The 22,152-nt window shown below is 42.8% G+C and overlaps 1 protein-coding gene across 1 annotated transcript in view; it reads right to left on the bottom strand.

Annotated features, from left to right (window-relative positions):
• The window catches only part of FAT3 (FAT atypical cadherin 3), a 629,111-nt gene that overhangs the window by 43,686 nt on the left and 563,273 nt on the right, over window positions 1-22,152 (bottom strand). Inside the window, exons 15-19 of the mRNA XM_054577438.1 lie at window positions 9,455-9,844; window positions 6,742-6,956; window positions 5,367-5,504; window positions 4,288-4,431; window positions 1,267-1,464 (exon numbers count right to left, since the gene is read on the bottom strand). Of these exons, the coding sequence (XP_054433413.1) occupies window positions 1,267-1,464; window positions 4,288-4,431; window positions 5,367-5,504; window positions 6,742-6,956; window positions 9,455-9,844 (1,085 nt within the window). The remainder of the gene's footprint in view (window positions 1-1,266; window positions 1,465-4,287; window positions 4,432-5,366; window positions 5,505-6,741; window positions 6,957-9,454; window positions 9,845-22,152) is intronic.

The raw sequence follows: 22,152 nt of genomic DNA, 5'->3' as shown, positions 1-22,152 counted from the left end.
GGAATGACATAATCAGTGAATGATTAATTTGAAGGGATATAGGAAGGGATCAGAAGAGAATGAGGCTGAAGCTAGGGGAATCACCCACGAGGCTTCTGCATGGGGATGAGGTCATGCAGAATAGAGTGGCCGGTGGCAAAGGGAACATAGCTGATGCACACAGGGACCTTAAGAAGGCAAACACACAGGACTTGGTAGTATAAGAGACTGGGAGGAAGAAGCTTTCTTTAGTGTTTTCCAAGTGTGAGATGTGAATCTGCTCTGTGACAATCATAGAAGAGAGGAAAAGAACTCTATATGCTCCTGTGAGAAGGCCCTGGAAATCTCTCCTTGCCCTTGGGCATCTACTCTGTGATATAAAATTATTTACATAATATTGTTGTATGGAATGGGTGGAACTGAAGCATTCACTGATATGCTCAGAGCCAAAAGTCATTAATTTGGAAGGTTTCATGGAGCAGAGTAAGCCATACTTCATCAGAAGAAATAATGTACACAATTAAATGCTATACAAATATAAAAAATTTTTTGGTCATTATTACCACCATTAATTACATCTTCAGGTTTCCCTCTGTGGGAATTGTGTATAAAAATAGTCACTCAGTTTCTCTGATGGGACCCAAATCTTGGTACTGGCAAAATTCATAGATAGGAACTTTTTGGTGCTCTCTCATTTCTTGCTCCTGCCCACACCCTTTCCACACCTGCCACTTCTGCTTCTTTGTCCCATTTCACTGCACACAGGCCAATGACCTTGAAGGAGCAGGGATGTTAGGAGGTCATTGCCAGCTGAGTGCTTGGTTCTCTCTTGTCCCATTGAGGAAACTCACCAAGCAGAGGTTTCTTCAAAAGCAGAGACCATGATTTGGCTCAATTACCTTAGGACCAAGACTGGCTTCCCCAAGTTGCGTAATACTGCAAATACGACTCAGTACAAAGCAGCAATCCTTGACCAAGTAGTTGTCTTTGGGGGTCAATTAGAACCCCAGGATTTTTTGGAATGCAGATTTAGGCCCTGAGACTGTCTGCCCGGCACATCCTCAGGAATGTCCTTCCTGAACTATGATGCTTCCCTTCTTTCCTGTTCAATTTCACACACAGAGGCCACTTTTATTGGTGTGAAATTGAATTTGAGATTAAAAGGGGAACATTCCTGCATGATAATGAATTACGTTGACTCGCTCAGTAAAGAGAAACCAAACCAATGGGGCACAGAAACCAGCCTGAGAGAAAGCCAGCCCGACATGGACAGGAATGAGGCCATACCTGGACACACAGCACGTATTCTGGAGACTCCATGTGCCGGAAGACCACGGCTGACCGCAGGACCCCATCCTGGTCCAACACGAACTGTTCCTCCTCATTTCCCGACAAAATAGAGAATGAGAAGGGAGGCCCGTTGTGAAAGGAGTCTCTGTCTGTCACCACCAGCTGCAAAATGCTGGTGCCTACTGGCTTATTTTCCTGAATAAAAGAGTATATTAAAAAGGAAGATAAAATTACACCTCTCTTCACATTTTAAGAAACCCCATCATTACTGGTTGACAGTGCTGTGTTGGAGAAAAGGGCTTCAGAGGAAGGGATTCCCTGCGATATCATCTTGTCTACCGAAAATATGCTGTCATCTGTAAGCGTCATGCTTCCTATCCTTGGCTGCCTCCCCATGACTGCCCCATGAGACATTGAGCTGCAGGTGAGGACACAGGACTTCACCTTGAATGGGCTTATAGATTCCAAAGATGGTGTTGCTGCGTCTTGTCCTTGGATAGACTGGAAACGTGCTGAGCTCACCTGCACAGCTCTGAAATATATGGTGCTCACTGGCATTTGTGATTACGTCAAAAATCCTCTCAGGCCAAGAAAACATCAACCTTCTGGGAGGGGAAGGCACTTTCTCACATTTGTCACAACATGATCATGCTGACGCCCAACACTGTGGTGCAATGTCACAGCACTGGACTTTCAGAGGGGACATCTTGGCAACTTCCCAGTAAATGTACAAAGGCATATGCCAGGCAGAAAATGGGTTTTACACCCCAGCCCTCAGAACACAGTTTTGCCATGTTTCTTGAGGAAAGGGAAGGAGGGTAGAATGAAGTTGAGCATGAAGAGAAGGAAATCCTAACTTCATCAGTATCTTTAGAAGCCCCGATGTTATTATGCAAGCATTATTTTGCAGAACCTCTCTGCCCTTCCCCCAAAATAGAAACACATTCTTTCTTGGCTCAAAGGTTATCCTCACTTTTAAAATGCCATATTAAATTCCTCTGTAGCTCAGGCATGGGGTCCCTGGCCTCACTCTGTTTAGACTTCAGCATTATCACAGCTTGGGCCTAAAGTCAGTTTCATTAGTTCAGGCCTTCTGACAGCATCAATTTAGGATTAAATGGGTTTGGGTCACAGAGATGAAGACAATGATACACTGATGTTTGGAGGAGAGTCATGAACGGGGCAACACACTCTCACTGTATGTGCTGCATTAGTCTTATAAAAACCATGTGTTGGAATAAGAAAATTAGTCTTGGTTGAAAACAAGGAGAAATACTTTTTGAAGGAGAAAGAGAGAAGGACCTCAAAGACCCCTTATTTTGCTCCTTCCCTCCAGCTGCTTTTTGGTCATTGGGACCTATACATAGTCTTCCTCAGGAATCAGTCATGGAACTGCCTCCGCCCGGCATGGATTTACTGTTTCACATTGACAGCACACTCAGCACCACACAAAACAGAAGATTCATTGATTTGTTTTGCTCAGTCTATAAAGGCTATTTCCTCCATAGAAGGCAGGGATGGGGCGGAGAGAGAATGTGTGTCCTAGGGGCACTAGCTGAGAAAGAAGGGTGAAATATAACATAGACAGGCCCTAGTGCTGCAGACATGAACCACGGTCACTGCCCACGGGTGGAGGTTCTCGGTCTTCTCACTGCTGACTTCCTGTTGTGCATGTGAAAGCAGTCTGTCAAGCTGATGGATGTGTGTCATCAAACTGAATGTTGAGTAGGCAAAGCCCACTTTGCTTAGGGGCGAGCTCACTGAGGTGGAGAGCGGCAGGGAGGGTGACGGTGATGACAGTCATGGAGAAGAGCAGTCTGAGAGGAGGAGGGATGGAGGGAGCTGTAGACCCTGCATGAAGCTATGTGGGAGCAGGAGAGATATAAGAATGCACAGCTGCTGGAAAAAGCATCAGACAGGAGAGGAAAGCCAAAATACCACCAGGTGAAACAACTGGGTTTCATCGACAAGGGTGGGAATGAAGCAGAGAGCTGCTGGCTTTACGACGGCCCCTCGGTCTGATTCCCGGACAGCTCAGTGGTGCAGGGGGGAGCTGGCTATGGACGGCTGGACTCAAAGTCTTGAGTATTATTCCAAAGGGGCCCCTCAAGATCTGCCTCACTCTCATCTTATCTTCTACCCACAAAGCACTGGGCTCCATGGGGGGTGATTCTGAGGCCAAACTGGGTCAGGCAAGAGCTCATCTTTAAAATATCTGTAGCCTCCCTAAGACATGTATATCAATCCCTGTCTCCTCTAAATCCTCCACGCTGACAGTATTCCTGAACTGGATTTCCTTATCCTCCTGAAGTCAGGTTTCCAGATTCTAGAAATATCGGGAAGTGGCGGTAGCTCAGTGCCTAGTACTGTGCTCATGAAATATCTTTTGCATAAGAAAAAAATAGATGGGAAAGAGTCATTCTGATTGCAGAATATGAGCAGTAAGTCATTCTATCCTGCAGTCTAATTTTAAAGAGTTAGTGGATTTAAAGTGCTAAACAAATTATTTATGGAAGAGAGACTAGTGAGTAGTGGCTCTAGCCTGATGCCCAGACTTCCTTCAACTGATACCACTGTTTGTAGCAATGTCCCTCTCATGCCAGCATAACACAAAGTGCCTTAAAGGCAGTCTTCACCGTGGCAAGAAAATACTTTTTGCCGAAGACAAATCTGAGTTCTATTCCTGACTCTACCACTTAGCTACTTAACTCCTCAGATGCTGAGCTCCTGTGCTGTAAAGTGGGGCCGGATCCAGCACCCCACTTTGTGGGGCTGTGGTGGGGACAGACGGTGTATGGAAAGCACCTGACACTTTAAAGAATCCCATTGGTGATAGCACTTACTAATGTTTATTAATCAGTTGCAGTAGAAGAATCAGCTTTTTTTTATACCAACTCTATGACTAGATGAGTTGATATTAGGTTAAAAAAAAACAAACAAACCATGACAAGTAAACCACAGCAGAGAAATGAAGGTGAGTATATAAAGACAAGTGCCTGACAGGCAAGATTTGCTCACCTGAATCACAGCGGTATAGTTAGCAGGTGTAAAGACCGGACTGTTGTCATTCACATCAGAAATGTCAATGTTGACAGTGGCAGTTGACGACATCACAGGAACGCCACTGTCTACTGCCTGGACAAGCAGGGAATATCCAGACACCTGTCAAAGTGCAAAGGGTTGACGGTAAAGAAGTGCAGCACCTTCTTTCTTCTGTGCACACTGAGAAATGCTGCAGGCTCTGCTCTGCTTTGTTGAAGTCCAGCCACCTTCACTCTGATTCTAAACCAGAGTTTCTCAACCTTGGCACCAGTGACATTGAGAGCCATGTTATTCCTGGTTGTTGGGGGCTGACCTGTGCATTGTAAAATATTTGGCAGCAGCCCCGGTCTCTACCAGAAGCCATTATCACCTCCCGCCAATCTGGCAACTGAAAATGCCTTCAAATATATGGGGGGCAAAACCATTCCTGGTTAGCACCACAGCTCTTGACCTTTGTTCGGACATAACCATTGTCAACACTGATCTATCCTACAAGTTTTGATACTTCGGGAATCATGGGACTATACCATCCAATGAGGTCTTTCTGCTTTTTAGCATCACCACTAGAACACCTTTTTTCCATATTTAATTTTTCTCTGAAGACTTTTTTTTTTGGCCAAAGAAGATAATGTTTAGAAACTTAGTATAACCTTGGACAGAGATTTTCCGAACCATTCTCTCTGACCTGGATACCTTTAGAAGATCCTTTTGTACCTGCTCATGAAACTGGGACCACAGGATCCTGATGCTCAAGATGCTTCTTTGCCTCCTTGTTTTGGAGGGGCCAAAATTCAAACCACCCAGAAACACACAGATTTGCTTTTTCTTTAAAACATCCATAGGTAAGAAACTGCCATCATCTGTTGGCAGGAAATTCTTCCAAAGGCCTAACCCAAATCATTGTGCTGTATATTAGCCCATCCCAATTTACTCATAGTATTTAGAATGGAGACTCTTCCTACTTCTTTCTACTCATTGAGGCTATGCCTGATTCCAGTGAAGGGACAAGTGTGGACAGGAGTGGATGGAAAGGGGACTGGCCTAAACTAGCTTACCCGTTCCCGGTCCAGTTTCTTCTTAACCTTCACAAGTCCCAAGACAGGGTCCACAGCAAATTCATTGTCCCGATCTCCACTCACAATGGAAAAATGAATCTGTCCGTTGGGCTGGCTATCTGCATCTTCTGCTATTAGCTTCATGGGACATATGCAACAAAGAAATCACATGAGAGGAGAAAAGGCTTATTTTTAGGGTTCCAGGTGTTTGCCAATGGGCACAGCTCTGACAGTCGTATTCTTAGGTGCTACACTCAGCGGTGACAGTGATCATGACCCCAGTGAGGGAGACAGTGTCGTCGGCTCAAGGAGGAAACCACAATTGTTAGGGCTGCCATTTTATTCTGCTAATTTTTAACCTGCATGCTGCCTGATGCTTGTTAGGCCTGATTTTCCTCAGGCCCTGAGCTAGTAAGGACAGAGCCAGAGCCAGCTGATAGGACTACTATCAGCTGTTCCAGTTCTGATCCTGTTGTGATCCTGTTCCAGTTCTGCAAAACAATGGTCTCTGTCACCTGGCTGGGCACTCTCTCAACCTGTGCATTTCTGTGTTACGGGAGCCCCCAAAATTTCCTTTCCCACCTGGCCAACACACTTTCCACTGTCTGCTGCTCATGTTGGTGATGCTGGTTTTTATATGAGTGGGAACAGTTTCCTAATGTCCAGGAAGGAGCAAGGACCTGGAAAGTCCATATCTGATGTATAAAGAATGCATACTCACAACCTGGTGCTGCAGGAACAGCGATAAGGATCAATGGAAGGCACCTGTCCAACCCAGGCATGATGAGGGTGGTGAGGATGGGATTCATTGTTTCCAAAATGTAATGTGTAAGTTGAAGAGAGCCCGTGCTCTCCCAACACATCATTTGTTCTTATTGGCATTAGAAAACAATCCTTCTGGAAAGAGGTCCTGTAAGAGTGGCCAGTTCATCTTAAACTTGCTCCCATTTGTAGCTGCCTTTGTGTGTGTGTGCACATGCACACACACACACATGCAGGGGGCTGGAAGGGATTTTATTCTACCCTTAGCTACCTAATAACGTATCATCTAAGATCACAAGCTAGTGGGAGCCACCATTACAAATTTATTTCATTGTATGTTTTATTTTCTCAAAAAAAAAAAAACCCAAAACATTCCTGGGAGGACAGTGATTATCAGTGACTTGTACCTTAATATAAATGCATTTTCAGACTCTTTTTAATAGACAAACTGAAGAAGAAGCAGCTGAGAGACTAATGCCTGAGGAGAGTTATTGGGGACAAAAAGGCATGGAAAGGATAAAGTGTGGAGAGAACCCAAGGCAGACTTTGCTCACTTTTTCACTCTTTTGAGGATTGTTAGTCCCAGACATCTGGGCCTCCCACTGGCACCTACCAAAATGACAGAGTCCCCAACCAAGGCATCTTCACTTATGACAGCGCTGTAGATGTCTTGGCTGAACTTGGGAGGATTGTCATTCACATCTGTGAGGTTGATGTTGACCGTGGCCATGGCGCTGAGAGCTGGGGTGCCCCCATCTTTAGCTTCCACCACCAGGTAAAACTTTTTGCATAATTCATAGTCCAGGACGTCAGAGACTGATATACCCCCTTTGAAGGAAAATGGGGAGCTTTAGATTTGATTAGGAGAAAACATTGGTCAGCAGTTCCATAATCATGGAAATATAACATCATCCCCAGCCAAGAATATTAGATAGTCAGGAATTTGTTTATTTAATTCCCTGCTGGGTCTGATTAATGCTGTCAGTTGACATATAGCTATCCATCTGACAAAACACTGAAGAAATTAAGTGTTTGCATGCTTTGGTTAATAGTTCCTGAACTTCTCTCAAGCAGCCTAACAGCCTCTGGCATTATTCACCCTCATGCAGCTAGGGACAGGAACAATAGCTCTGGTAAGTGCATCATGATGATTTTTCAAGTGAACTCAGGCTGACTGAGAATGAGCCAAGATGTGTGGGTGCAAGTGTATGACCCCTTGCCCAGGTCAGCAAATGAATACTTTTAGATAGCTGGACTCTCATTAGAAAATCTCCTGTGTTCCTGGCCTTTGCTTTCTGCGCTTATCTAACGCTATTATGACACAAAGAGGGCAAAGATCTCAGAAATGTGAAGGTATAGTGACCGAATGGAAGAGAAAATACCTGGGAATCACTGGCCAAATAGTGTGAGCTCAGTGTCCACAACTACAGAACAGCAATCCTGCTCATGTCACAGATATATTTAAATTAAGCAAATAGAATAGGTGAAAGCAGCTAGTTGGGTGCCCCCCTTCGGAGAAGTCCCATGAGCTACTTCCCTCCCATCCAAGCCCTTTCTGGTGTGGCAACCCAATCCTTCCTTCATCCTGCAATTGGCTACTGGAAGACTGGTTACTGAGAAACAATCAGTAGGACCAAGGTGAGTGTGTCACATCCACTCACAGTAGAAGGAGCTAAGGCTACCCTTCTACTTAAGGTGAGAAACAGAAGTCATACTTGTAACAAGAGTCTTTTTCTCCCCATAATTAAGTTGTCTTAGCAATTATCACCCTTAGCATTTTATGTTGTACCCCAGTCTTATTCTCCAGTGCCAAATTTAAACAGTACTTAACCATTTCCCCATGGTTCTCATATACAATAGCCATAATGAGACAGGTGAAGGCTAACAAATATTTAAATGAGGAAAACTTCTGTACATTTTAATTTGAAGTAATGACCTTAATAAACAGAGTTACTGCTGGGAGGAGCTACTAATGTAATTCCTTCATCAATATTTCCACCTCCCTATACTTAAGGGCAGGTACTGTATCTCCTTCATTTTTTTGGTACTCTCCACAGCATAGCAGTGTAATTTAGATGTTAAGCATTTATTCCAAAGTCAGCAAGATCTGAGTTCAAATCCTAGATCCTCTATTTATTCACAGTGGACATTGGAGAAATTATTTAACCTCTCTGAAGCTGTTTTTCTAATATGGAAAATGTGAGAAATAACCCATGATTTAATAGGAACCTGGAGCATTTGCTGTGTTAAATGAGCACTGCTAAGTATGCTAATTATGATGGTTTCTTCTTTGTATTTACTGGACTATCCAAATGGACCTCCTTTGCCACCTTGCTCAACAAGTACATGTTCCTTGAGTAATGAGGGAATTGTGCCCAATGGCCAGAAGGTGTGAGAGACTCGATTTTCTTTTCTACCAAACAGGACTACCTTGCCTATTCATAGGGGAATAAACAAATGAGAAAATTCACAAAAGTGCTTTGGAAATATTAACACAAACACTGTATGAAAATACAAGGGTAAATATGTTTACTCTTCAAAGAACATCTAAGCGCACATTCTAAATTGCCATCTTTATTTACCCAAATTATCCCTAATAGTTATTAAGTCTTTGATGAAGAGAAAGCCCAGGGGGTTCTCTTGGTTTTTTTCTAAGCATCTTTTCTCTAGAAAATGTCACATCTTCCCCTATGGTTTGAAAAGCATGTGGTAAGAAATGACAATGTAGTGACCAGGAGCAGGGAACAGGACTCAAATACAGTGCCAGTTCCACCTGACTGGAGGGCTGGGTTGAGAAGGCCTATAGGTCATTGTCAGATCACTCATCGATGTCTGCCTTGGTAGGTGAACAGAGGGTGGCAGCCTGAGTGTGGACGGTGGCAAATGAACGCTAATCTCCAGGAGCGCTTACCAACATGCAAACACATGATCCAAGTTAGAAAACAAAGCAACACACAGGAAAAAAATAGAGAAAAAAACAAACCCTTGTGCACAGTGTGCAAAGAATACTTCCCCTCCCCCATCTAGGAACTGCATTACTGCTCCCCAACCTTCCTGTGGGGAACCCTTCAGACAACCTGGGGGTCAAGCATCTGCCAAGTGAATCCACAGCTAGGAGCTTCAAGCTCAGCAGGGGCATCCTTAGAAGCAGAATGCCAGAGGGCACTCTGGGGCCTGCCTGTAGGCCGTGCTTTAAGAAGACTTGTTTCTGCTGCAAAGAAAATAACAGGAGGAAAAGAGCCTGCCAAGCAAAGTGGTTAAGGGGTTAGGAGATGAAGCAGGACAGAATGAAGCCTTGAATTCTAAGTAGGCTGCCGTTTACCTACCTGTCTTTGGATCGATCCTAAATTTCCCTTGTTCATTCCCAGAACGAATGAGATATGTAATCTCAGCATTCGTGCCAATATCTTTGCTGGTGGCAAAAACGGCAAGGACTTGGGTGCCAGGGGAGGTGTCTTCAGGCAATGTCACCAGGTAGTCCCTTCTTTCAAACACAGGGGGGTTGTCATTAATGTCCAGGACAGTGATGGTGACAGTGGCAAGAGAGGACAGGGCCTGTCCAGGGCTCTGGTCGGTGGCCTGCACGCTGATGTTGTAGGAGGACTGCTGCTCTCGGTCCAGAGGCTGCTCCAGGATGATGATGCCAGATGACTCGTCAATGGAGAAGAAGCCATCGGCCGAGTCGGCCAGGGAGTACACAACCTTCCTGTTGATGCCTGCGGGAGATGCGAGGATGTGAGCGCAGAAAGTGTGGCCTGGCGCACTTTCTCCAGAAATACTCTGGAGCAGAAATACTCTGCTCCAGAATATTAGGACTGTGCTTACTTTCGAAGGACTGCACAAAGAAAAAGCAACTATAGAAACCCACGGCTTTGGTCCTACAAAGATGTAAACTTCAGTTTGTAAATTATATACAACTAAATTAAATAGTAAGGAGATAAAAATATTGGCAACAAATATCAGAAATAGTTGGACATTGCTAATATATTGAAGGAAACAAATTTAAGATGCTAATAGATACGAGGGTGAAAAGACATGCCACAGAAAGACAAATACAAATTAATCAATTACTTCCACAAATGTTTCTCTAAAATCTCTCAGGCACTGTTTATTCTAGATACTAGAGAGTCTATCAATGGAGAAGAGCCAAACACTTCCCGTGGAAATTTTTACATCCTAGTGGGGTAAATAAGAAATCAACAACAACAAAGAATAAAAATAAATGGCATGTTACAGAGTAAAAAGGGAAAAAAATAAAGCCATAAAAAGGGAGAGGATGAGGAGTGCCGTGGGGAGAGAGCATTTGGGGGATGGCAGGAAGGGTGGTAACTGTAAATGTGGTCAGAGAAGACCTTGACATCTGAGTGAAAACCAAAAGGAGAGGAGGGAGTGAACAGTGCAACGAGCTGGGGGAAGAACACCCAGGCGGAGGCCCCCGCAAGGGCAGAGGGCCTGAGCCGGGCATCCCTCTGCCGTGTGTGAGGAGCACTGTCACGAGGCCCAGTGTGACCAGAGTCAGGAAGGGAGAAAGAGAAGATGAGATCAGTGAGCAGATCCCGCGGGGGGGGGGGGGGGTGGGGGGTGGGGGGTGGTAAGGTGGCGAGCCACTGAGGGGCTTAGGTGGGGAGTCGTGTGATAGCCTTCAGATTTTAACAAGACCCATCACTCATGATATTGCCTGTGAACAGAATGAAGAGCAGATGAGGGGGAAAGCAGGGAGACCAGCCGGAGGCTTCCGCAGGAATGCAGGTGTGTGAGATGGCAGCTAGAACCCAGGGGCCATGGTGAAAGAGGTGAGAAGGGAGAGCTGGCCTGGTCCCAGGCCTAGTCTGAACACGTGAGTGATGAGAAAAGACTGTTTTCTGATTGAGGAACTGGCAAGATATGGGATGTGACAGAAAAGGACATTCCAGGAAGACTCTTAGGTTTTGGTCTGAGCAAGTGAAGAGAGGGAGTGACCATCAGCTGAGATGGAGAGAATGCAAGGGGATGAGGATTTGGACGGAAGATCAGGAGCCCTATTTTGGGCAAATTCAATTTGGGATGGACATTTTATATTTAAGTGGAGATTCAAGTAGGAAGTTAGTACAGGAGGATGGAGATCAGACAGGATCAAGCTGGAGCAATACATTGGAGGGTCATCAGCATTCAGAGAGCCTGCAGAGCCGGGAGAATGGATGAGATCATGAGGGAATGTAAACGAAATCCAATGGCCAGTGAGCCCGGAGCACGCCATCAAAGAAGGGAGAAGACCTAGTCAGAGGGGGAGTTCCAGCTCTACAATGTAAAGAAATGCACTTAGACACCAAAATACAATTTTATCTCCATATATATGAATGCTAAAACATATCAACAAGGAAACGTCCATTAACAACCAGCAAATCAGTGACTGATGACTGGGTTTACTTCTGGTTCTGAAGACTGATTTACCTGCTTTTATCAGAGGATCTCAGCACTTCAAAATGGTTTATAAACCTCCAATTTGCTGGTAGTTAAGATTTATAAGGAGCAAAATTTAATTGCTTTGTAGCTGAAAAAGCACCGTTTTGATCCCAAATGCTCTTAATAAGGGCAATCATCAATCATGAGGTTAGCTATTACAACACCTGAAAATGGCTTTTGCGAACCATAGACCTCTAGTATAAGCCCTTAGAGGAGAGGGCCTAAGTCTGTGCTGTTTTCTATCTTAACACCTCACTGTGGGGACGGACATTTGTCAGTAACTTGCCCAATGCACATTTCCCTTAAGCCAAAATTCCCAGCAAACCAATAAAATCATATATCTAGAGGGGATGACATAAATTGCGTTATGTGGTTTTAGCCAAAAGGTCAACACTAAGAGCTTGTTCTTGATTCCATTCCAGGGAGTCCATTTTTTCCAAAGTTTCATCATTTACTTAAATTTATCTCTCAAAGCAACCACCCTATGATATATAAACAACAACCTCTGATTTCATAGATGGTGGGATTCAGAAATAAAAGGTTTTTCTCTTCTCCACAAATAAGGCCCCAGAGCAGATGTTTCAGGGGTGGTTTCTGGCTATTTTTAGAGTGTCTGAAAGATTAAATTCTTTAGCACAAATCCCTGGGGTAAATGCATAGAGGGTTGTGGAGGTGATTGAAATTGTACCTGAAAAACAGTTCACTGCCTGGGTGTCAGAGCTGGATGCATGCCCCGGGAGCTGCCTTGACTAACTGGATGGTCTCAGGGCACTTCTCAAGGTCACAAAAATGAACTTATGTAAACATATCAGTGATTGACATAAATCCACCACATAGGGTTTCAACTCACATACATTCCCTGTGGATTTAACTTCCACCCCCAGCATATGGTACAGCAGTCTCACCAGTAATAAGATGGGGCACGAAATCCATGCAGGGGCTTTCCTCAGAGCATCTGCTGACAACTACAAAACCCACTTTATTGACACATAAACCAAGGACTGATGGATTTGCTTGGTGCCACCAGCATTCTTTAGGTATGCACCAGGGACAAACAGAGTCCTGTTTTCCCCAGGCTTCTTGCTCAATCCATTTAAAGATCTAAGATATGCCCCCTGAGATGCTTCCTCTTCACACCTGAAGATCATTCGAGAGGTAATTTTGGACTTACTGTCCTGAAAGCTGTGGTGCTTGAAACAGGTGAATTGGGAGAGAGGGGTTGGATTTGCACAGTGCTGCTCTCTGGGGCTGCAAGGCCCGAAGGGAAGGTGCTTTAAATGGCTGCCTGCATTTCCTTCCCTGGGACAGACAGCTGAAATCTCATTAAAAGTATCTCCTGCATTCCCGGTCTCCAGCTTTCTCATCCAGCCTTTTCCAGAGGCACGGGGTTCTGCTCAGATCCCCAAGCAGGGGGTGCCGTCTTCTGCCGGCGTCTGCTCAGCGGGCTAGCCCTGTTGTTGGAGCACTGCATTTACAAGGCTGACATTAATCAGCCACACAAAGACCATGGCTCCCCTCTGGGCAGATTCTGTTAATTTAAACTCGGTGACAGGGTTTTTCTGCTTTACCACAGCAGAAAACCATCTCCTCCCCCAAAGTGGCTGACCTTACTTCCCCCCACCTCCCCATACATTTTGTTTCTGACAGTATCTTGGGCATTCACACCAGGAGGAAGGGGGAGATTTATTGTTTACCTCTCCTTTCTGTTACCAATCAGACTGATAGGGAAGCAAGACCAAAAAAGGTGGGGGGAATGGGGGATCCCAAATCAACAAACCTGCTAAACTCTATCACTTATGATTTGGTAGCTTTCAAGAAGAGGGCAGGATATATTTTTGGAACATATTAACTCCAACTGAGACACAGTTGGTGATGGATTTCAATGATTTCTAGAAATAAAGTTAGATGTGTAAATGCGATTTGGAGGCAGCACTTTTGGTGTAGCACTTTCTTTGCTGTGTTTCCAGGCGATGGGGCGCTGTCTGTTAAATGAATGCAGGTCATGTTACTAAAGCGGAAACTTTCTATCCAAGGGCATTTGATAAATGCCATCCTTCAATTCACTATCCCTTTGCTCCATACCCGGCAGAAAAGATGAACCCGGGCAGAAGACTCGCTCGCTAATTGGTCTAATGCTCTTACTGCATGTCACGATGTGTTACATTAGGTATAACATTAATCCATCATTTTGCGTCTGTGTTGTTTAAGTATGTAATTCTGTTCTCCAATTTGAGTCTAATTTAATGAGGATGGAGCTACTTAGCTTCTTAAAATGCTGAAAGGCCAGGCTACCAAGAGAAGTATGACTTTCATTGCAAGTGAAGTTTCTGCACGTTAACTGGCAAAGGGAGCAGGGCTTTGGAGGATTAAAATCAAGTAAAAAGAGAATGATTAAAATCCCTATTTGTTCAAAGGAAGTAATAGGCAGTGGCATTTTGCAGAGTGGGGTTGGAGGACAAAAATAGCACATAAAAATCCCCAGTGGGAAAGGCTGTGAAATCCCGGCATGGCTTGCCAAGGGCATCGCTTATTCCTTCCCTTGAAAGGTTTCTCAATAGAAGTGAAATCCCTTTCCATTTGGCCAAATGGGAAGATAGACCTTTTGGATGTGGGGCTGCCAATGTGGTCCAGTCCTGCAAGACAGGAGACATTGCTGCTAGTGCATGATCTGCCCAAGCTACACAAGTAAACTTGGGCAAGTCGCTTCACTTCACTGGGTCTCAGCTCTCTTCATATTCAAAATGACAGAACCCAGGTCAGTTGAAATCTAAGATTATCTTCCAGCACTGTCCTTCATTTCCAAGTTAAACTAATAGCACTGGTTTTGTTTTTATTTCCAAAGGACTATCCTTCTTCCCCAACTGCCCATTATGTTGCTAGACCTGGGCACAGATGGGCCATGTCACCAACGGAAAAGTCCACAGTAACCTCGACCATGATGAACTGTTGGACTTTCTGGATAGAAAGAAAACTTAACACAGCAGACTCATACCATTCAGTTAAATGTTCAGAGTTCACACATACAGCGTGTAGCAAGGCTCTTACACCTCGGTGAGAAATAACACCCACTGCTAGGATCATCCCCAAGGACTTAACCCAGTGTCAGAATAACTCAGCTTTATTTGAGATTGTTAAAGGTGTTAAAATCAGCACCAAAACCAAATGGCAAGAGTGGGCAGCACAGCAAGTGCATCGAGACTTTTTTCAACCTGACCTTTAAAAAAATGTTTCCTCCCCTCCTCCAAAGATCAAGCTCACTGGCATAAGGAACCTAAGGAGAGCTCTGTTGTGCTTACTCTGAGGTCTTATGTTGGCAGCTGCTTTGATCTGTCAGGGCAGGGCCTCATCCTGGACGTTCACCACTGTACCCTCCAGCGACTGCACAGGGTCTGGCCTGCAGGCAGCACACACAAAAGGTGGGCTGTACTAAGTTGCTATAAACTGGCTTTTATAAAAGCGTGTAAATATATATGGAATATATATCTGGGGAAGAAATAATTTGAAAAAAATTCCATAATTAGACTCTAGTAACACTTTAAATCTTGGTTCTAATCACTTTTATATCAACTTCATCAAGGCGTCATAATCTACATACAACAACATGAGCACGTTTTAAGTGTCCAGCTCATTAACTCTGACAACTGTATACCCCCAAGGAATCACGACCCTCATTGAGATGTAGAACAGAAGAGTCACTCCTTAAAGAGTCACTCCTTTAGTCATGCGCAGGATACCATGCCCCAGGCAATCTAATAATTTGTTTTTGAACCAATATTTTCTCTTGCCTTTGTTAATGCCAATTCATCAGTGCTCAAAATCTCAGAAGAATATTTAGATATCACAGCTTTTATGACTCAGGGGTGGTGATTAAGGCATGCTCTTATTTAAACTATAAGGCTTATTCTTCATAGAAAAGGTTAAAAAAACTTTGGCTCTTGAATATGTCAATGCATTCCTCTGCTAAGGTCTTATCCTTAAAGGACAGTAGTTACTTTTGAGGAATGGAAGAGTTCTGGCTTTCTTTCAGAAGACACTGGCTGTGGCCCTTCCATTTAATAAATATTTGCTAAGTCCCACCTGTTTGATTGCCCCAGGCATGGCACTGAGGAGAATGGAGCCCAAAAGACATCATCCTGAACTCTAATAGTTTAGCAATGTGGCAAAGAATTACTTAAACTAGTCGGTTTCCTGTGCATCTTGCCCCAACTCCCCTCTCCCATCTGAATCCAAATGCTGCGTTCTGTTGATTCTTTTGCTTGTCTTGAGGCCAGGTCTCACAGCCAGGTGAGGCTCCCATCCCCTCTCACCGAGACCGCTGCAAGAATCCTGATTACAAACTATCTCAGGCTCTTTCCCCTTCTGGCCAAACTTAACCAGAATTAAGTTCTTAAAACTGGATCCAATCTTCCCTCCAGCTCCTCAAGATAGTGACTGACTTCTTACTTCTTACAGTCATAAGTAAAAACTTTTGGGAATGGCCTTTAGTCCTTTGCGGTCAGCTCTACTTCATTCATTTACTGTCTTTCCATTCGCTCCTGAAGACATTGTGCACTTTGACCCCTCAGACCATGGCCTGTGCTCTGCCTTCTCAAAACACTGTCTACCCCTCCTTCCCTTGTCAAAACCCTATGTATTTCCAGGGTCTCCTCTGGCACAGTTTCCTTAATTCCGCAGTTATTTCCTTCTCTCTGCTCCCTTGACATTATTTTTGCATTATCATTAATTATATTTATGTCCTCTTTCCTACTCAGTTAAGATATCTTTTAGGCAGAGTGGCTTGTCTTATTATCTTTGTATTCTACACTGAGCGCAGGAATATTTAATATTAATAATGTACATAAATCCTTCATAGCTATATTAACAAACTATTGCTAAATAGGTGTCTGTATTTGTGAAAAATACCTGGAAATGACCCAATTTTCTAAGAATGAGGGTTGGTTGAATAAATTATAATGCATGCATATCAAGGAATACCATATATATCTTATCATCATATTAAAATGTAAAAGAATATATAATGACATGGAAATACAGGGAATGACAAAAGGAGGTTTACAGTTGTGAGTATGCAAAACACAGTTTATTCTTCTATGATTTATTATTTATAGTATTATTTATTACAAACAACTATAAACCTGCTTTTGTCTCCCCTCTGTATGTTGCAAGCAGGTTACAAAACAATATCTAGTTTATGAGCCCATTTTTGAAAAGAAAAAAAAGGCAGAAGGGACCTCTATCAAAATGGCTACAGTTGTTAGAACTGAATTGTCTTACTTTTTCCTTGTCCTAGATTTTATACAGTGGACACGGATCATGTTTGTAATACGTAAAAGAACTATTATAAAAATCATGTACCTGGAAAATAATCATTTAATATCAATTTTAGAGAGAAGTCATAATTTCAAGGTATTTTACAGTCCAGTTTAATGCTCACCATGCATACCATTTGAACTGTTTGTAGAAAAAGATATTTAGATATTGTATAATATTTCTGTTTCTGGATATTTACATTTCTCAATTTAGTTTATGCTCAGAAAGACACTGACTTTACTTAGAAAATCATTTTTGTTGAAAGTCTCATTATAAAAGTTATTTCAAGGGATAAGCTTAAACATTTTTTTTATCTTTATTGCATTTTTTTCCATTCAAGGGGTACACTTTTGGAACAATATTCTTTTACACTTAAATTACCCTATAGAAGAAAATGGCTAGCCTAAAATTCTTCTCTCACTGTGGGAGTCAAGTAAAATTCCACTACAGTGAAAAAGCTTAAGCTGACTGCTCTTATCTATCTTTAAAATATGCCTTTCGATGATATGAAATAAAACAGAAAGTTGTGAGGAGGTCCATGGACTTGCAATTACTTTTCAAGTTAGAAATGACTTTTAAATAGACTCTAATTATTTCTGTTTTAAGTGCCTTTTAAAAGTTTTTCATTGGGCGATGACTAACCCTGGCGCTTTCCCATGTGCAAAATACCGAGTCCAGGGTCAGCAGTCCCTTGACTCTTTGAACAGTCAAAAGAAAAAAAAAAAGACCAAAGGCAGTGCCAGTCATGTATCCGGGGAGGTCCTGACTATACCATAAACCTCTTGGGGACTTGCCAGTTGGGCAGGCACCAGCTCTGCCGGGCAGGATCGGCAGCACAATTATGAGCTCCCATGCAACATAAAAATGTTTTAAAATCGTTAAGTTCAACACAGCCACAGCAGAGTTCTGAACCAAGCAAGGGGTCCTTCTCAGCAAGGTGCCCTGTACAAATGTAAAGGTGGCACGCCCATAAAGCTGGCCCTGTTGTTGAGCAAGGCCACCTTCTATGATAATTCAAAGGCTACACTCATCTGGGTATAAGCTCTTTCAACTTTGCTAGGCCTGGGAGAGTTAAGAGTAAGTAAATTAACTCATCAGCCAAGTACTCAAAACTCCATCTCTGTGGGTGCAAAGCACTTTGAAGCTGAACTGCTACATGACAATAATACTCGAAACGTTTCCTAAGTAGTTTTCACTAAGTATGGCTGTTGCGTCAATTCATCCATCCATTTAATAAAGACTCCCAGGACTTCGGCCCGTGGCAAGCACTGGGGATGCAGAGCAGAATGGGTCACTCTTCAACCTTGAAATGGCTGTCTTTTCTCAGAAGACAAACGTATACACTTGACTATTGGAGGGGGTGGTCAAGGGAAGTTTCCAGAGAAGAAAAGAACTGAATTGAGACATGAAGGAAAGACTGGAGCTGTCAGGAGTACAAAAGCAGAAAAAGTGACAAACAGAAGGAGCACTTCAGGTGATATGAATACACATGAAGGTAAGAATGATGAAGCTGCAAGGTGTACTCAGAGAAGGGTAATGGGTTCAATATGACTAAATTAGAAATTTAGAAGAGCAGAAGCTGAAGCTATCTGTTTTCGGAGCCGCTAGTAGATTATCAGAGCTGTTGTAAACAATTATTGCTAGAGTAATCTAAAAACTGGGCATAAGTTAATGGATAAATTTGCAGAGAGAGAAGTACGGAGATTGGAAGAAGCAAGTTGGAGAGGGTGTGTGGCTGTGAACTGGTTTTTAATATGTGGGAAGTTACTCAAAGAGCTCCCAGCAGGTGATGGACAACATAATTGCGCCTGTCAAGGAGGCTCCACAAGGTGAAGTGAGAGTGTATATCCTGCAGCAAAGCTGATAAGCAAACTCTGCTGAGCCTCCACATACCCTGCAAAGACAAGAAGCCAAATCTGGGGACTCCTTGGATTCTGCACAAAATGCCCAGGGGGAGGTGGAAATTCCAGACACCCTGCCACTCCCTTAAATCCATTCTCTGCATTTCTGAGTGTTGAATCGGGATTGATCCATTTGAGCAGCTCAGAGGCACTACCAACCGGTGGCATCTATGGATGAGGCCGCATGTGAATGGGTGAGCTCATAGAAACGAATCACTGTGATCAACTGTTAGAAATCAAAATTCCCTGCCCATATGGCTGATTGCTAATATGCTTAAATAAGATACATTTTCTGAAAGAAATGAGCTATTTCATTTAACAACTAGTATTTTTTTACCCCCTGCCTGGAAGACATTGAATTTTAAAAAGAATAGTAATAACAGCTTGTATGTGTTAAATGCAAAGACTCCTAAACCAGGCAAGGGATCACAGTCAACTAGAGAAAAATACATATGCAGATCCCTGCCCTGCACTTTCTGAATCAGATTTTGGAGATGCATCCCTTGCCTGTTGGTTTATTTTTGTCTGTTTATTTTTAAAAGTTCCCAAGGGGATTCTGATGCTCAGCCAGGGTTGATAACCAATTTGTCTGATTTTTGTGCATTATTTTATCTGTTGCTAGATTCTGGAATTTTGGATAAGGTGGTTCGTAGGCCCCAATCAAGTGAAGGGATACTGTTTTCTGGTGCATGGGGGAGTCACTTCATACTGCCAAATTAAGCTGCGAGTGACAGAAGACATTCACATGATCTCCAGTGGAACTGGAGAGCAGAATTGCCAGCCTTTGAGGATTCCTGCAGGAGGGAGCCCAGGGCGTGAGTGTGAAAGCCTTTGCAACAAGGAACTCATATATGAACGAGAGGACCTTAGGAAACTTAGGTGGACTGTCAAACTCAGTTCTCCCAACAACCTGGCAGTTCGACAGACATGTATCGCACATGTACTGGGTGGCTGGTGCCATGCCAGTGCTGGCAACACAGCGGTGGCCAAGCTGCAGTCCCAGCTTCCCAGGAGCTCATTGTCTGGTGGGAAAATAAAATAACAACATTAATATCTCCATTTGTTCCCAGAGAAAGAGGAGTTCAGAAGGTTTGGGGAACTTATTTAAGGTCACACAGATGAGGTTGGCCCTGGGATTTAAGATCAGACAGTAAAGGCTGGCACTGGGATATTTAACCAGGTCTCATCCCAAAGCTACTCTACTGTAATGTAAAGCATCCTCATTTAGGGCAAGTGTGACCCAGAAGGGATGGGGTGTCATGGGGCTGCCCTTGGCTTCTAGCGACATGCACTGCAGAAGGTGTCCTGATGCTGGTGGAAGATAAAGAATTCAGGGGAGGGGTTTAGAGGGCCCCAGAGCCCTTTAGTTAGGACCACTATCCATCTAACATGCCTTTGGAAGAACCACTTAAACTTTTTGAACCTCAGTTTCCCCATCTGCAGGTGGGTGTGAAGATCTATTCTTACCACAGTAAGATTGCATGTGTTAAGTGTTTGGGGCTCTCTGAAGAAAGGCTTTAAATATGAAATTATATTTTTTGATATCTACAACAGACAAAGGGCTTTGACCTCAACATCCTTGAAAGAATGGCTCACAGCTCTCAGTCTTTAGGGGGATTACTTAATTTTTATGTATATTTTGATAGCCCTTCAACTGTCTTCAAGGATTTAATACTTCAGAGAATAAATGAGCTTTGAGAAAGAGAAAAACAAACATTGAATCACTGATCTGTGCAGCTGAGAGGTAAGAATTTCTAAGGTGTTAGGAAAAATATAGAATACATGATATTTAAGAGCAGATGGGCTGAATTCAGAATTGGATCCTTGAAACATCTTCTGGTAGAAACTACTAGGGAAATGGAAAGAGCACTGGACTGAGTGTCTGCCTACCCTCCTTTCAGGTCTAGCTCTGACACTAACAAAGTCATGTTGGGTAAGTCTCTGTCCCTGGGCTTCAGTTTCCTCTTCAGAAAAAGAACAAACTGATGTTTGCCAGAGGTGAGGGGGTTTGGGAGATGGGTGAAAAGGTGAAGAGATTGACAAGTACAAATTGGCAGTTATAAAATAGTCACAGGGATGTAAATTCAGCATAGGGAATGCAGGCAATAATATTTTAATAACTATGTATGATGCCAGGTGGGTACTTAAATTATCTGGGGGAATCACACTGTAAATTATATAATTGTCTAACCACTATGCTGTACACCTGAAACTAATATATAATAATATCCAATGTCAACTGTAACTGGAAAATAAAATAAAAAAAGAAAAAGAAGTATTTTAAAATAATTTTTATTTTTCCATTACAGTTGATGTACATTATATTAATTTCAGGTGCATAGCATAGTGATTAGACATTTATATAACTTATGAAGTGATCACCCTGATAAATCTAGTACCCATCTGGCACCATACATAGTTATTATGGTATTATTGATTATATTCCCTATGCTGTGCTTTACATCCCCATGACTATTCTTTAACTACCAATTTGTACTTCTAAACCCCTTCACCTTTTTCACCCAGTCTCCCAAGCACCCTTGCCTCTGCCAACCCTTAAAATGTTCTCTGTATCTATGAGTCTCTTTCTGTCCTGCTTGTTTATTTTTTAGATTCCACATATAAGTGAAATCATATGGCGTTTGTCTTTCTCTAACTTATTTTACTTAGCACAACACCCTCTATGTCATTCCATGTTGTTGCAGATGATTGAGTCATGTCCCATTATCCACATGCACCACTTCTTCCATTCACCTACTGATGGACACTTACGTTGCTTCCATATCTTGGCTATTGTAAATAATGCTGCAGTGAACATAGGGCTGCCCATATCTTTTCAATTTAGTGTTTTGGGTTTCTTCGGTAAATACCCATAAATTGAATTGCTCAGTCCTTCTTGGATCTTATTATGCAGCCTTTGTTTTAAAGTCTATTTTGTCTAAAATTAGTATTGCCAGCTCAGCTTTTTTTTCCATTTCCATTTTAATGAAGTATCTTTTTATGTCCATTTACTTTCAGTCTATATGTATCTTTCAATCTGAAGTGAGTCTTTTGTAGACAACATATGTATGGATATTGTTTTGTTATCCATTCAGCCACTATATGTCTTTTGCTAGAGTATTTAATCCATTTGCATTTAAAGTTATTGTTGATAGATATGCATTTATTGTCATTTATTATTCATATTTTTAATCTGTTTTTTTCTTCTTAAAGAAGACCCTTTAGACCCTTTAACATACCTTGCAATATTGGTTTGGTGATGATAAACTGCTTTAGTTTTTTCTTGTCTAAGGAGTCCTTTATCTGTCCTTTGATTTTAAATAGCTTTGCTGGGTAGAATAACCTTGGTTGTAGGTCCTTGCTTTTCATCA

Source organism: Pteronotus mesoamericanus, unplaced genomic scaffold (genome assembly GCF_021234165.1).
Source record: "Pteronotus mesoamericanus isolate MK-2021 breed Mesoamerican mustached bat unplaced genomic scaffold, CSHL_Meso_final contig_43, whole genome shotgun sequence".
NCBI classification, from domain to species: Eukaryota; Metazoa; Chordata; class Mammalia; order Chiroptera; family Mormoopidae; genus Pteronotus; species Pteronotus mesoamericanus.
The sequence above is the reverse complement of the archived record's forward strand: the minus strand, read 5'-3'. Positions and strand labels throughout refer to the sequence as shown.